This window comes from Silurus aristotelis (assembly GCF_946808225.1).
Source record: "Silurus aristotelis genome assembly, chromosome: 11".
Taxonomy (NCBI): Eukaryota; Metazoa; Chordata; class Actinopteri; order Siluriformes; family Siluridae; genus Silurus; species Silurus aristotelis.
The window spans coordinates 16,701-33,820 of NC_139584.1; the positions used below are offsets into that span (position 1 = coordinate 16,701).

General features: G+C 43.4%; 1 protein-coding gene across 2 annotated transcripts; it reads right to left on the minus strand.

Moving 5' to 3' along the window:
* Positions 1-752: 752 nt before the first annotated feature.
* Positions 753-17,120, minus strand: ssbp3b (single stranded DNA binding protein 3b). 2 transcript variants are annotated; one of them, XM_083554820.1, is made up of 18 exons: positions 16,880-17,120; positions 16,096-16,168; positions 14,030-14,091; positions 13,774-13,858; positions 9,166-9,255; positions 7,486-7,554; positions 7,210-7,269; positions 6,876-6,936; positions 6,723-6,781; positions 5,622-5,686; positions 5,464-5,512; positions 4,659-4,694; positions 4,326-4,380; positions 4,184-4,248; positions 3,970-4,042; positions 3,860-3,888; positions 3,505-3,606; positions 753-2,273 (listed from the first exon to the last, which is right to left on the minus strand). In XM_083554820.1, the coding sequence occupies exons 1-18, from the start codon at positions 16,933-16,935 to the stop codon at positions 2,241-2,243; spliced, it is 1,122 nt and encodes a 373-aa protein (XP_083410946.1). In that variant the 5' UTR covers positions 16,936-17,120; the 3' UTR covers positions 753-2,240. The 2 variants fall into 2 exon arrangements, with proteins under 2 accessions (XP_083410946.1, XP_083410947.1); XM_083554821.1 differs by lacking the exon at positions 7,486-7,554 and having other exon boundaries at positions 16,880-17,109.

Below are 17,120 nucleotides of genomic sequence, written 5' to 3' on the forward strand. Positions count from 1 at the left end.
GTCTTTGACTGCTGTACACACTGAAACAGAAACACCATCCAGAGATGCTACGGAATTGGAAAGTTCACTAATCCTAACCTCAACAATAAAGCCTAACTCTGACTCAGATTCAAACATGATTTGGTCTGGAGCCTCAGTCATTTCCAAACCAAACCATAATCCCTAAAACTAGTAGTTAAAGTAGTTAATTTAGATGTATATTTATTTTAGTTTAGAAATAATGTTTCCTCCTTCTTTCTGTTTGTGCAGAGGAATGCAGTGACAGTAAAGTGTGTGTGTGTGTGTGTGTGTGTGTGTAGGGAAGAGGAACCGAACCTGCTCCCTCTCTCTCGAGCTGGGTGTATTCCTGCTGTCTGATGAGAGATCACTGTAATCTTGATACTCCTACTTGGATGCATGGCTCCACATGGACATTGTAGAAGCATAGATATTTTAAGTTTATGATAGATTCCAGCGACATAAACCATTTTCCACTGGATTAATTCGGGGTTCACTACAGTCTGAATCCTTTTGAGATTTCTTCGTTGTCAGAGATTCTCCTCCTTCACTTTTAAAATGTAAAAAGCTGCTTGAATGTCTCCTGTTAAAAGTACTGAATTTATTGTGAATAAACATTTCATTAAATTTGCTATATTTTATCCTCTGAAGACCCCCTACTGTTGGTTGTTGAGGTTATAAGTAACACTTATACACAAAACAGCTACAAATGTTCTAATTACACACATACAAAATTAAGCCAATGACCTTTCCAATTAAAGGCAGGTGTCAATGTTCATGTTTATTATCACAATATGAACCCTGATCTGACCTGTACTTGCAGCTCATATGCAAAATGGGTTCTTTTAAATAGCACTGAAAGATTAAAGCCATTAATTCTCTCTACCACATTAGCTTTTACTGAACTGTCTCCCAGGAAAGAGAATTAAAAGGCTCTATCTGAAGTGTGCAGAGAAGATAAAATGCCCATGAAAAAGGTGTACAAGCAAATAATCTGATTTGATAGAAGGCCTGTGATGATAAAAATACACAAATTCATGAAAACACAAGACCAAGACACACACAAAGGAGCCAAATAATTTAGTTGTCAATATATAAACAAGCATTTTGCCTGAAGTATGATGTACAAGCTAACAAAAGCAGTTTAAAACAACTTTCTAAATGAAGCATTACCAAAGGTTTCGTATAAATAGAATAACTTACGATTCTATCTGTACTATGAGTGAGTCTGACAAATGCCCCTCTGACAAAGCATAACAAAAATCTGCAAAATATGAAAAGTCACGAGTGGGGCTGTTTCACGCGAGCACCTTCGGCAGGAGTGAAGCTACAACAGGCCTTTTGGAACCTTTAGCAGACCCAAATATCAAAATAAAACAACTGAGGCACATAGTAGTGATTAAAAAAATAAAAACCAAAAATACTATGGGTACATCACAAATTCAGCATTACAACGAATCGATGCTACAATGGCCGAACACATCAGTGGAACAGACAGAGAGGCAAAAACTTGGACTTTTCTCAGAGTCTTTCACTCATAGGTAGTTTGCGTTTGTCTCCGATCAGATGGTGGATTATTTATTACTCAGAGTTGTGGAAAAGGTTGGAGACAGCAGCTGATGTAAAAGGGGATCAGTGCAGGAAAAAACTCCCTGCTGTGGGAGCAGTCAGCACAGTTAGTCTTCAAAAGCAGTGATGTGAAATATTTAAAGAAAAAATTGAAACGAAAACGTGTAAATTAGTAGAATGTTGAGCTTCACACTGAGGAGAGGCTGAAGACTCTCATCATGATGTGCCGAAAGAAAAAAACGGAGGAAAAATCAACAAAATGCAGGCAGAGGTCAAGGCCACATATGAAGAGTTCAGTGTCAGTGTGGAACACGTAAACCATGCTGAAGATGAAGGTGGACATGATGCTGTTCCTCTGAGGTTTTAGCGGCTACACATCCAGTGGACCATGAATGATGCTCCTTTTTTTTTCCTTTTTTTTTTTTTTTTAAAACAAAGTTGACTTTGCAGGAGAAAATGACTGAATTAAAATAAGGATGGCCCCCGCTGGATCGTGTCACATGATTAGGTCGGGGTGGTCGGGGTGGGGAGTTATCATAAAAAGAAATAAATGACTGTGATATTGCAGGAGATCAGGTGAAGCAGAGGCAGTTGAATGGCCAGAAAATCCTGTACATCTTTCTCCATGTCTCTGTAATGGATGACCAACTAAAAGGCTTCCAAAAGATCACACATCACACACTCATGGTCATGGAGGGAGAGTATTGCTGTGAAGAGAAACAGAGAGATAGACAGAAACATTGATTAATCACACTCTTGAGGACATCAAAACCGATAGAAACACAACACTTTTGAAGTGAGTGCTATTTCATCATCAGGAAGTGTGCTTAGCCCCTCCCACAGTCAGCATTCCCACTCCGACCAAACGTCAAATACCCTGACTTTTCCCGACTTTCACTGCTTAAAAAGCTGAATTTCCATCAGCTATAATAAACGGAAAAATGTGCTGTTGTGCTGAGCAGAAAAAAAATAGCCACAGACAGTGTTTTAAATCCAGCCTTTAGCAAGGCCCTTGTCAAAACTTTCAATTAGCCTACAACATTAACTTTTATATAAATACCGACTAATTTACACAAATCTGAGTTTAAATATGTGACGAAATACCGTTTGCAGAGGTTAAGAATCTGTCATACATTTTTAATTCTTTCAACGATCACTTATGCAACGTAGCATAGGCTACATTTTAAAAATCATTTTAATTATAACTAAATAGCTAATGTATTAGATACATAGCACTTTGTTCCTAGGACCTGTATGACCACTGGGACTCCGTAAGCTTCAGGCACAACAAGATTACAGCCTCCAGGGTCTTTGCTGGTGTTTAGCGAGACCCCACTGTGTCACACTACTGTCACTGCAGGAGGTGCGAGCGGCTTCATCAGCTGCCTGCTGTATGGGGAGGCTGTGCTCCCGCTCCCATATTTGATAGCTCAATAGAAGTTTTACAAATTTGGCTTTTCTGTCATCTACTTTTAACACCATCTTTGAAGTGGTCATTTCATAGCCAAAGCTCTTGAAATTGACATTTTCCTGGCATGTTTGCTTTAGTTAACAGCTAAGGCCTGGTGATTGCATTTGATGAGCGGGAAGGAAATAATATAACGCTGAAAAATAGCCTAACCAGAACAATAGGCAAAACGTGTGTAGGATTCCTGTGACAAACAAAAATCCCTGATATTCTATGATTTGGACAAAAAATATATAAAGTTCCGTGATTTTTAATGTCTGGAATAGACCTTTTAAAATTTCTTGATATTCCAGAAATTCCATGACCTGTGGGAACCCTGCCCTGTTTTCTATTGGCTGAAACATCCAGGGTTTATGAATTCATTTAGAGAAATATTATCACAACTGACTTCCATATGACCATCACAAGTTTTCAGCAGTCTGATTTTAAGCAGAAAGAATCAGACTGAGGGTGAGGCAGGTGACACTCACGTTCTCATTCTGGAAGAAGGAGTGAAGGTAACTGCCTCCAGTGTCATCGTCTCTTGGGGTTCCCAGGTTGTTGCTCATGTTGCTCATGTTATTGGGTGAATTCTGTACAGAAAGTTTGATGAAAGTCAGGTGATGGTTATTGTTCAGAACACAATAAATAATAATAATAATAAAAAAAAAATTATATATATATATAAAATGACTGAAAATAACCATTTCATAGTCAGTGATTAAGACAATGCATGTGATGATGACAAATTGCATGTATAAGCATAAATATGTATAAATGATATTTTTCAGTCAGAGATTTAAAGTTATTAATTTTAATATAATTATAATAAATAAAAAAAGTCACCTTCGGGAGTCCATCCAAATCTCCAGAACCTAAAGTAGTAAATAAAAACTTCATTTTAGTGGATCGTGTTAAAATTATCACTGTAAACTGTAAAGATGAAGTGATTTTACCTCCATTCATATGCATGGGGTCCATTCCAGCCATCGCTCCTAGAGGGCCCTCTGAGCCTGGACCTATGGGAAACTACACAATGGCAGGGCACACATTAAGCTAGTGGATGTGGATGGATATTTAACAGTCAAGTATATAAAGTGATCAATACAAAAATCATTTGATTAGAATTACATTGGATTTTGAGTCAATAATACTAGTTTCTGTCCTTACATTGGTTCTCCCTCCTCCACCTGAGTTCATCATAGTGTACAGGTTTTCACTTGAATTGTTGGAGTCTGAAAGACAGAGATATTACTGGTTAGTAATACTATTGCTGTTGCTAGCTAATTAGTGTTCAGAAGTGGTTCATTACCTGCAGGACTTGGAACAATTCCAGGGGTTCCTGGGGGTCCGCCTCCCTGAGGACCCTACAAAAAAACAGCATAAAGTTCCAGTTCTTCTGCAGCACATCCCTCTCCTGAACAAATAAAGCTAAAATAAATTGTTTATAAAACTAGCTTAAATTAGATTCAATGATATACTGAACATGATTAAATAGGGTTAAAGAGCGAGTTTTCTTATAAAGTTTATTGAAATACCATCGCAAATCCATAACAAACACTACAGCGACCTTTCTGCTTTATGATCAGAGGTAAATCCTGAGTGATGTGTGCAACTAACAAAGGGAAAACAGAGCTTTACTTACCCCATAAGCACCAGGAGACGGTGAGGAGTACGGCATCTGCACACACACACACACACACACACACACACACACACACACACACACACACACACACACACACACACACACACACACACACACACACACACACACACACACACACACACACACACACACACACTCTTTTATTGGTTATAACTTGCAATGACCAAATTCCAACAGGGATATGCCAAAGAGAATTCCCACACAAGAACTCAGGGTAGGCTTTCACATATTACTCTGTATAAACACACTATATATTATGCAATATAAATATACATGCACACTAAATATTACAGTGTATGTACACACTAAATATTACATTGTATACGCACGCACACGCACACACCACTATGAACACACAAAATATTTACAGTGTATATAAAAACTAATTGCACATTAATCAGCACCTCAATTAAAGAACACTGTCTTCACACGTCACTGCTCTTTCATCCCCTTTTATTTGGAAAGCATTTGTACAAATCTATAGACATCTAGTTATCTGTCTGTCTGTCTGTCTAACCACCTATCTACCTATCAATCATTCCATCTATCAATTAAATATACTCAAACTAAAATATTCAGTGTTTGAAGAATTGATTTTGATCAGATTTGTTGTAAAAAGTTCCAGCTGTACACAGGAAGAACATAATAAACCCTATTGGAATTGAGGTACTGATCTCACAAAAATGATATGACTTGATAGACTTATGACTTGATAAACATGTTTTATAGTGATATTAAAAATGCGTCCCAAGTATTGAAGTGAGATAAGAAGTGGACTCACGTTATTAGCATTGGGATTTGGCCAGGGTGGCCTTCCGTTCCCCGGACCCCTGAAACACAAAGCGTGAACATGAGAACGTATCGCTATGATTTATAACATTTAGTAAGCCAAGATGTTAAACCAGGAGGAGGCTGATGGACAAAATCCAGTTTCCTTACATAGCGACTCCTGGCATTCCTGGACCAATGGAGTTGTGTGGAGGTCTCATCCCACCCCCGAAATTCTGCAGGAACAATTTACACCACATTTGAAAGATATACTGAGCAGAAAGTGAACAGTGCACTTAACATTCTCAGTAGGGCTGCAACAACTAATCGATAAAATCAATAATGAAATTCATGGTCAACTATTGCCATTATTGATGAGTTGGGCTTCTCAGGTTACTGGTTAGCGTGAAGGTAAGATACACAGCCGCTTGTGAAATGGTGGAGAGTACAGGGTCAAACGGCAGCAGAGAAAAAAAAAACCTGGTTTCGCAGATGAAGGCGAAACATCAGCACAGAAAGAAAAAAACAGTGTCTCCTCATCATGTGGAAACGATGTAGTTTAATGTACAGTTAATATTTTATTTATGAATACATCATTTAGTTATTATACAAAATTAAATTAATTATATTCTAGATGCTTTTATCTTAACTAAAATAAAAATGTATTTTTAAGCATGGTTGTCAACTTTTCATCTGCATTTTTTTTTATCAAAAACAATACAAATGTTGATTTGCACAATAATTACACCTTGTATACTCAAATTATTTTTAATTTTTACAGAAACAACCCACATTGAGCGAGAAATTCCCCGTTCACTCCTCAACCAGCACCACTATAAACTTTAAAATGGAAAAGTTCAAGATAGTTATGTTTTTTTATGTTTAACTCAATTTGTGGATTTTCTTTAAGTACACTTTATACATGAATACCCTGAATTTGGATTTTTTATATTAGTTATAATAAGCAAACAGCTTATTATTTTATTTTATATCAGATTAGTTGAAAAATAATAATCGTCTAATTAATCGATCATCAAAATAATCCTTAGTTGCAGCCCTTATTCTCAGTGTGCTCAAAAACACAACAGATTCCTTAAATAATACCAGCAGAAGCCTAGAGAATGGAGAGTGTATGGTTTATGACATGTCCACAGTGCACTGACAATGAAGTGGATTCTGTGATGATGTTTCTGGCATATTATTTCAGGAGATACGGGCAGAAGATGAGTGAAGGAAAAAAGACTGGGCTTGAAAAAGCTGTAGTGATGTTACCTGGGGTCCGGGACCCATTGGTCCCATTCCTCTGGGAACATTCATCCTTTGCATCGGCCCTAAAATTCAACAATAAAACATTTATATGTTTTTTCTTTATATTACAGTGTGTGCGTGTATTTTATATATATATTATAATAATAACATGCTCACCCTGAAGGCGGGGGTCCATGTTAGGGAGCATAGGCTGAGCTGCAGGAACACCACCTGGAGGCTGAATGATGAACAACATCATTCAACATCATTCATCATTTTTAATTTGTAAACAATGAAGGGAAAAGGTCAGAAACTGAAAGCACTTGAACTGAAATTATGAATAATGTGGCACAGGGATTCACACCATGATCATATTCTAATATGGTGAGTAACGGTAGGATAATGTTCAGGTGTGTCGCCTGGTACACAACATTTGTAAAAAAAAAAAAACTATATTTAATATATTTATATATTAGGTCTGTAATAAATTCGTGAAGATTAATAAACTCACCTGGTTGCCCATTCGGATCGGGGGTCTCGGTCCTCCACCAAAACGGGGAGACATGAATGGCTAGAGCAAAACAATACAGAATTCAACAGGTTCTTTAATAGGGCACAGAACAAATTTCAGCTTAAACCTCCTGAAAGCATCATTGTGTTTAGAGTATGTGGAGGATCAAACACTCTTCTTTCATAAAACTGTGAGTGTGAGGGAGTGAGCGAGAGGGGGTGCATGTTTGCATAAAGAGACTAGAGGGAAGAGGAAGTGTTTGCAGGGAGGAGCTACCTGGCCATGAGGTCCCATCATGCTGTTAGGAGGCTGAGCGTGAGGAGAGGACTGCGAGCCGGGGGGGCCCTGAGAGACAGAGACAGGCATAGGGAGATGTCGATGGTGGGGTATTAGGCAATTTAGGCAGGCAGTAAAAAGAAAACCAGGAAGCAACAGGAGCTCAGCCAAACCCACTTAAGCAGTGAAAACTTACACATTAAAGCAATAAGTCACCCAGAACTGATTTTAATAAACACACTATCATGCAATAGTTGTAATACAGTAATAACACTAACATTCAACATCATTATGACAGACACTGCATCAGTAAATCCCAATTTATCCAATCTATCATGCAAAATACAATTATTTTACATCTCAACCCCTATAAATTATAGAGACTTCGCCACTTTCACCGGATAAACCTGCAGCATAATACTTGTGCTTAAAGAAGCATTAGTTTACTTTACATAGAGCTTTACAGGTATGGGCAAGGATTCAAGGAATTTTAATAAGCTTCATCTACATTTACAGATAATAACCAGTTCATCATCAACATCATAATAATAATGATAATAATAGGAGGAGGACAAAGAAGAAATCATATTTAACACACAGCTATTATCAAATTAAGTTCATTTACAATGAATATGGGAAGAAAAACACATGCACCCCTCACAAACCTCCATCAGCACCACCTCCAACACATCTCCACAACAATTGCCTTCATTTCATATTTACCCTTAAATGTATTGTAATTCTAAATTTCAACACAAGTCAAGTTTATTTCTATTGCGCTTTTCACAACAGACATTGTCTCAAAGCAGCTTTACAGAAATTAAGCGTTAAAGTGAATGATGTGTGTTTATCCCTGATGAGCAGCCATGGAGACTGTGGTAAAGGAAAAACTCCCTTAGATGTTATGAGGTAGAAACTTTGAGAGGAACCAGACTCAAAAGCAGAACCTCATCCTCATTTGGGTGATAAAGAAATATCATCCAAGAAACACTAGATAGAGCTACTGTCTTAAACAAGGCAGTGTCTCCACAAAGCAAGCAATCAAAGAAAACATTTGCTCAAGGTCACCAGAAATGGTGGAACCAAAGGGACGCAAGATCGCAAGTGAGTGCAGAATATTTCAGACTCAGTGGAAAAATGAATATTTTTTCATAGAAACCAAGGGGAAGTGTGTGTGTTGGATTTGTAATAATACGTTTGCAGTAATGAACAAGTACAATGTATGACAACATAACGAAACGAAACATCAGACCTTCACGTCCTACACTGGCATCGAGCAGTAAGAGAAGGTGAAGCAAAAGACTGCTAGCTTGCTAACCTTGCAGATTTATTTCTGTGCCATCGTAAGAACCAATGTGAGGCTGAGAGAATGACCTGCCCACCATTCAGTAAAAAATAAAATGAAAATCTACTAATGGAGACTGTGATGGAGACTTTTTTCTTTAAACATGCTCAACTATCAAACAATTTACCTGCATTTGATTTATTTTAACAATATTAGTGCATTAAAAGTGAGGCAGTACCTCACGTCTAGTGAGAGGCCCAGTCCTTCATATAGTTTTCTGTATGTCGCCCTCAGGATAAAACGTTTGGACACCCCTGGTTTACACAGTAGATATGTTCTATTGTGAAACACTGTGCATTATATGTATTATATTACTATGTAATAGTGTTAAATACCTGAAAAAATCCGGGGGGCATTGGACCACCAGGCATTCCATCTCCAGGGGGCATGTTCCCCATCACAGGGCTCGGCGCTGCAGCAGCACTCTGCAAACACATACATGCGATTTAATTCATTTAAATTTTATCAAACTTGATTATTAACTTGAGAATTAATTGTTACTCCTGGTTGAGGTTGGCTGTAAGGTGGAGAGTGAGGACTGAAAGAAGAATAAGATGGTGGAAACTGAAGGAGGAAGACTGTAGTGTGAGATTCAGAGAAGAGGTCAGACAGGAGCTCAGTGGTGGTGAAGAGGTGTTGGATGATTGGGGAACTACTGCAGAAGTGATAAGGGAGACAGATAGAAAAGTACTTGGTGTAACATCTGGAAATAGAAAGGAAGACAAAGAGATGTGGTGGTGGAATGAGGAAGTGCAGGAGAGCAGAAGGAGAAAGTTAGTGCTGCAAGTTAGAGCAGTAAAGGATGGAGATGGAAATGTGTTGACTAGTGAGGAGAGTGTGTTGAGAAGATGGAGGGAGTATTTTGAGCAGCTGATGAATGAGGAAAATGAGAGATAGAGAAGGTTGGATGGTGTGGAGATGTGAAGCAGGAAGTGGATAGGATTAGTAAGGAGGAAGTGAGAGCAGCGATTGAGAGGATAAAGAGTGAAAAGTCGGTTGGACCAGACGACATACCGATAGAAGCATAAAGATGTTTAGGAGAGATGCAGTGGAGTTTTCAACAAGATTGTTTAACAAGATTTTGGAAGGTGAGAAGATGCCTGAGGAATGGAGAAGGAGTGTGTTATGGGAAAGAGTAGTGGAAGCCAGGCTGAGAGAAGAGGTGACCATCTGTGAGCAACAGTATGGTTTCATGCTGAGGAAGAGCACCACAGACGCATTATTTCCTTTGAGAATGTTGATGGAGAAGTATAGAGATGATCAGAAGGAGTTGCATTGTGTGTTTGTGGATTTAAAGAAAGCGTACGACAGGGTGGAGAGAGGAGTTGTGGTAATGTATGAGGAAGTCTGGTGTGTCAGAAGTATGTGAGGGTGGTGCAGGACATGTATGAGGACAGTGTGACAGCAGTGAAGTGTGCAGTAGGAACGACAGACTGGTTCAAGGTGGAGGTTGGACTGCATCAAGGATCGGTTTTGAGCCCTTTCCTGTTTGCAGTGGTGATGGACAGGTTGAAGGACGAGGTCAGACAGGAGTCTCCGTGGACTATGATGTTTGTGGATGATATTGTGATTTGTGGTGAGAGTAGGGAGCAGGTGGAGAAGAGCCTGGAGAGGTGGAGGTACACGCTGGAGAGAAGGGGAATGAGAGGGAGGGCAGTGGAGGGGTGTGGTTACAGAGAGAAGAGGTGGAGAAGGTGGAGGAGTTCAGGTACCTGGGGTCAACAGTGCAAAGTAATGGAGAGTGTGTTAGAGAAGTGAAGAAAAGAGTGCAGGCAGGGTGGAGAGGGTGGAGTGGGTGGAGAAGAGTGATAGCAGGAGTGATTTGTGATAGAAGAGATTCTGTGAGAGTGAAAGGGAACGTTTATATGTAGGACGTTTTGGAGACACGGTGAGGGAGGTGAGATTGAGATGGTTTGGACATGTGCAGAGGAGGGACATGGGGTGTATCAGTAGGAGAACGCTGAGGATGGAGACACCAGGAAGAAGGAAAAGAGGAAGACCAAGGAGGAGGTTTATGGATGTGGTGAGGGAAGACATGCAGGTAGTTGGTGTGAAAGAGGCAGATGTAGAGGCAGAGGGGTATGTAGACGGATGATGATCCGCTGTGGAGACCCCTAATGGGAGAAGCCAAAAGAAGAAGCGTGAAGTTAGCTGCACTCCCAGTTGGACAGACACACACACAGTTTAAATTGTCTGTGTTCATTCACACAAATCCTGATTTTTGATTTAATACAAATCTTGGCTTTAACAGTTAAACAGCTGATAAAACCACACACACACACACACACACACACACACACACACACACACACACACCCGCACAGTAGCAGTAAGTGTGTGTCTTCACTCTGCATCTGCTTTTCGATGGCTTCCTGACAGCCATCAATCACATTTTGCCCCGCCCACTGCTTCCCCAGAGAGGCCTCTCCCAGGGGGAAAAGCCTGAAGGTAACATGTTTTGCTTTAAAGAGCCAACAGTTTCCCCTTCCCCCAACACCCCCTCATACCTCAAACTCACCCCACCCCCACTCCTTTCTTCCCCAGTAAACAGCCAAGTCTAAACACAAGACACAGGCAAAACAAAAGCCGAGTGAGACACGGAGTCTATTCTGATCTGCTAAATAAAATCAACCCCTCAACCCCCAAAGCACCGTGCTGACCTCACCATCCCTACACACCCCCCCATACCCTCTTACACCTCCCCTAACCGCTTACCGCCCCCAATGCCCCCTCACAGAGTCCATTGCCCGTTACAAACTCCACATCAATCAGGCTACGGGATGATGAATATCTCAGAGAGGTTTGGTCTCGTCACCATCATTGCACATGATACATGACTTCAGTGATTCTATCTTCACTCCGAGCGTACGAATGGAAGAGCCTTTATTTGTCACATATACATTATAATGCAGTGAAATTCTTTTCTTTACGTATTGAAACTTGTTAGGAAACTGGGGTCCTAACGCAGGGTCAGCCATGGTACAGCGCCCCTGGAACACAGAGGGTTAAGGCAGCTTGGTGTTACCGGGGCTTGGACTTCCGACCTACTGATCAGTAACCCAGAGCCTTCAACACTGAGCTTCCCCTTGGGTAGATGGGTATTGGAATACTATAATACTTATCTAATTCACATAAAGATCAGATTATCAGAGTAAAACACTTCAGTGTAAGTAGCCCACAAACCTACACCCTGTTCAATCTGTAATTAAAACCAGCCTTGTGACTTAAGTTCCGAGTCTGAGACCCGAGTCAGGGATCAGACGCAGGTCAGATGTTAACACGCTGGAGGTAAATCTGCTCCACATATCTTGAAGACAAATCAATCTCATTTACATAAAACATTTAAGTTAATCCCCTTGTTTTATAGACTTCCTGAAGAACTTCCAGACGCTGTGCTGATGTGGAGGAGATCCAGCATTCCAGCAGAAGAATGATGAAAACCAAAACGGAATTATTTAATATTCTGGTCATCTTTTACTCACAAACTAGTTCGCACACACCCACGCTCTCCCTCCCACGCACGTACGTTTACCCTTCCACGCACGTATGCTCACCCACGCACTCCCTCCCGCGCGCCCGCTCACGCACGCTCTCCCTCCCGCGCGCCCGCTCACCCTCGCTCTCCCTCCCGCGCGGGCCCGCTCTCCCTCCCGCGCGCCCGCTCTCCCACGCTCTCCCTCCCGCGCGCCCGCTCTCCCACGCTCTCCCTCCCGCGCGCCCGCTCTCCCACGCTCTCCCTCCCACGCGCCCGCTCTCCCTCCCGCGCGCCCGCTCTCCCTCCCGCGCGCCCGCTCACCCACGCTCTCCCACCCGCGCGCCCGCTCACCCACGCTCTCCCTCCCGCGCGCCCGCTCACCCACGCTCTCCCACCCGCGCGCCCGCTCACCCACGCTCTCCCTCCCGCGCGCCCGCTCACCCACGCTCTCCCTCCCGCGCGCCCGCTCACCCACGCTCTCCCTCCCGCGCGCCCGCTCTCCCACCCGCGCGCTCCCTCCCGCGCGCCCGCTCTCCCACCCGCGCGCTCTCCCTCCCACGCTCACGCGCGCTCTCCCTCCCACGCTCACGCGCGCTCTCCCTCCCACGCTCACGCGCGCTCTCCCTCCCACGCTCACGCGCGCTCTCCCTCCCACGCTCACGCGCGCTCTCCCTCCCACGCTCACGCGCGCTCTCCCTCCCACGCTCACGCGCGCTCTCCCTCCCACGCTCACGCGCGCTCTCCCTCCCACGCTCACGCGCGCTCTCCCTCCCACGCTCACGCGCGCTCACCCTCCCACGCTCACCCTCCCATGCTCACGCACGTTTTCTCTCACACACGCACTCTCCCACTCGCTCACAGTCACACTCCCTTGCTCTCTCTTACACACACACACTCATACTCTAGGGTCGTTCTAACACGCTCATGCACTCCCTCACTCTTACACAAACTCACTAGCCAACAGATCATTGAATACTTTACTTCTGCTTGAAAGAAACAAAACGTTAACCTTTCAATTATATCAATTGAAGACAAAAAGACAATAAATATATATATATATATATATATATATATATATATATATAAAATAAATAAATAAATAAATAAAGTCTCTATACAGAATTATTTACAGGAAATAATCTCTATTTTCTGAATTCTTTTTTGACAGATTTCATCATCGGAGTTTTAAATCCCAGCATTTATCTTAATCAGTAAACTAAAGTATATTTAACTTTGAAAATAAAAGAAAAAACTCTGTATTCGAGTTCACTACAATGATGGAGAGACCAAACAAACTGCATGGCTGAACATCTGACATGCTGCTGCAGTTAGCGATCATGTGCTAATCAGCTTCCATTTGCTCAGGGATACAAAAAGCACATCCACTGAGCAGATCCATGTTGAACTGTGTGGAAGTCTGTAAAAGTGTGCAGTGCTGTTTCGTAGGAAATTAAATGTTTATACTTACGTAGTCATGAAAAGCCTTCGCTTCACTCGAATGTTCACACGAGTCTCTTCGCTCCGGGGCGGCACAATACAGATCCCAGAACACACTGCAGGAGAAACACACACACACACACACACACACACACACACACACACACACACACACACACACACACACACACACACACACACACACACACACGTCATAGTACAAAACCAAAGTCCACACCAACACAAGCAGTTTAATGACCAACATACTCTCTCACACACACACTCACCACCACCAGGAGTGCAGGAACCCAGGAGGATCTCCTAAAGTGATGTTCTTCTCCCATCGAATCTGAACATTACACATCGCAAGACAGGGTTAAACCACATACACACACCCCCAACACACACTCACGTTCATCCCACCCCCAACACACACTCACGTTCATCCCACCCCCAAAAACACACTCACGTTCATCACACCACTATCACACACTCACGTTCAACACACCCCTAATACACACACACTCACGTTCATCACACCCCTAACACGTCACACCCGTCACACCCCTAACACGTCACACTCGTCACACCCCTAACACATCACACTCGTCACACCCCTAACACCACACTCATCACACCCCTAACTCGTCACACCCCTAACACGTCACACTCATCACATCACACCCCTAACACGTCACACTCATCACATCACACCCCTAACACGTCACACTCATCACATCACACCCCTAACACGTCACACTCATCACATCACACCCCTAACACGTCACACTCATCACATCACACCCCTAACACGTCACACTCATCACATCACACCCCTAACACGTCACACTCATCACATCACACCCCTAACACGTCACACTCATCACACCCTACTCATCACACCCCTAACACATCACACTCATCACACCCCTAACTCATCACACCCCTAACACATCACACTCATCACATCACACCCCTAACACATCACACTCATCACACCCCTAACACATCACACTCATCACACCCCTAACACATCACACTCATCACACCCTACTCATCACACCCCTAACACATCACACTCATCACACCCCTAACTCATCACACCCATCACACCCCTAACACATCACACTCATCACACCCATCACACCCCTAACACATCACACCCCACTTATCACATCACACCCCTAACACATTACACTCATCACACCCATCACACCCCTAACTCATCACACCCCTAACACCTCTAACTCATCACACCCCACTTATCACATCACACCCCTAACACATCACACCCATCACACCCCTAACTCATCATACCCCTAACACATCACACTAATCACACCCCTAACACATCACACCCCCCTAACACATCACACCCATCACACCCCTAACACATCACACTCATCACACCCCTAACTCATCACACCCATCACACCCCTAACACCACAATCATCACACCCCTAACACCACAATCATCACACCCCTAACTCATCACACCCCTAACACGTCACACTCATCACACCCCTAAATCGTCACACCCCTAACTCATCACACCCCTAACTCATCACACCCCTTACACAGCCACACCCCTAACTCATCACACCCCTTACACAGCCACACTCATCACACCCCTAACTCATCACACCCCTTACACAACCACACTCATCACACCCCTAACTCATCACACCCCTAACTCATCACACCCATCACACCCCTAACACACACAGCCACACATTACACCCAATACACACCCAAACACGCCTGCGCACACCTCAATCCACACCCCAAATACGCACGTACTCACCCCTAACAAACACGCACACACCACTAACACACACCCCAAACACAAGCACCCCCCCAAACACGCACGCACACACATACCCCCAAACACGCACACACCCCCCCCAAACACGCACATACACACATGCCCCCAAACACGCACACGCACACACATGCCCCCAAACACGCACATACACACATGCCCCCAAACACGCACACGCACACACATGCCCCCAAACACGCACATACACACATGCCCCCAAACACGCACACGCACACACATGCCCCCAAACACGCACACACATGCCCCCAAACACGCACACACATACCCCCAAACACGCACACACATGCCCCCAAACACGCACACGCACACACATGCCCCCAAACACGCACACGCACACACATGCCCCCAAACACGCACACGCACACACATGCCCCCAAACACGCACACGCACACACATACCCCCAAACACGCACACGCACACACATACCCCCAAACACGCACACGCACCCACATACCCCCAAACACGCACACGCACCCCTAACACACAAACACATCAGAAAGCTAGCTCACCTCTGACAGGAAGGTCTGAGCAGACTTCTGTGCACCAATGTGGAGCAAATACTCGTAAACATATAGCGCCAGCCTGCAAAAGACACACACACACACACACACAATCATTAGCATGACGATAATAAACAGCAGTGACGAGCTGTTAGGGGGCGGAGCTTTGTACTCATTAGCGGATATTAAACTCAAATCCACATTAACATTAAAGCGTTTTTATTGCTTATTTAAATCAGGTTTTTTTCATAAATCAAGTATTTAAACAATCCCCAAAACACACGCATACATACACACATACATACACACACACACACACACACACACACATACACACACACACGACAGTAATAATATGTAATACAGTTAATCCAGGCTCTTACCTCTATCTATCTCTCTCTTACACACACACACACACACACACACACACACACACACAGAGCTACATTGTAGCGAACATCAGAACCTGAAACACCGCCTCGAGTTCCGCTCACGCGCCACTTTAATGCATCTCCATTTCAGAAAAATGCGCTAAAAATAAAAAGAGTAAATAAATGATACATCGAGGAAATATAAAGAGGAAATAGAGAGTAAAAGAAGGCGGAACCAGAGACGGAGGGGAATAAAAAGGTTAAAATGGCGATAAAGCGCAGAATGGCGGCGGTACTGTGGCTGATTCCGGCGCTTCTCTGCGCTTCATGTGTGCAGCTCTAACAATAGGCTACAGGCAGCGAGACAAAAACACACACAGCTTTAAGCCGCCTCGGCGGAATAGGAGGAGAAAAGGCCTTACTTTTCCCGAGCCTGGCCATCGGATGGCACGACGGAGCCTTTTCCTTTAGGAAACATGATTTTCTGCGGCTTTTCCTGCACGCGAGACTCGCCCGCGTCGCCCTTTTTTACCTCCTTATTTCCAACTATTCATCTGTCAGGATCCCGAACTCTGCCCTCACAACCACACATGCTAACAGGAGCAACCACACACACTCACACACCAAGAGCGCTGCTGCTCGACCTCTGATTGGCTCCCTAAG

Bases quoted from the DNA above. Each gene is read 5' to 3' on its own strand.
- ssbp3b (XM_083554820.1), bottom strand. From the start codon at position 16,935: ATGTTTCCTAAAGGAAAAGGCTCCGTCGTGCCATCCGATGGCCAGGCT. The intron at 13,859-14,029 runs GTGAGTGTGTGT...TTTCTCCTGCAG, and splicing joins TTCCTGCACTCCTGGTGGTG to TGTGTTCTGGGATCTGTATT. The intron at 5,513-5,621 runs GTAAGGAAACTG...TTTGTGTTTCAG, and splicing joins GGAATGCCAGGAGTCGCTAT to GGGTCCGGGGAACGGAAGGC.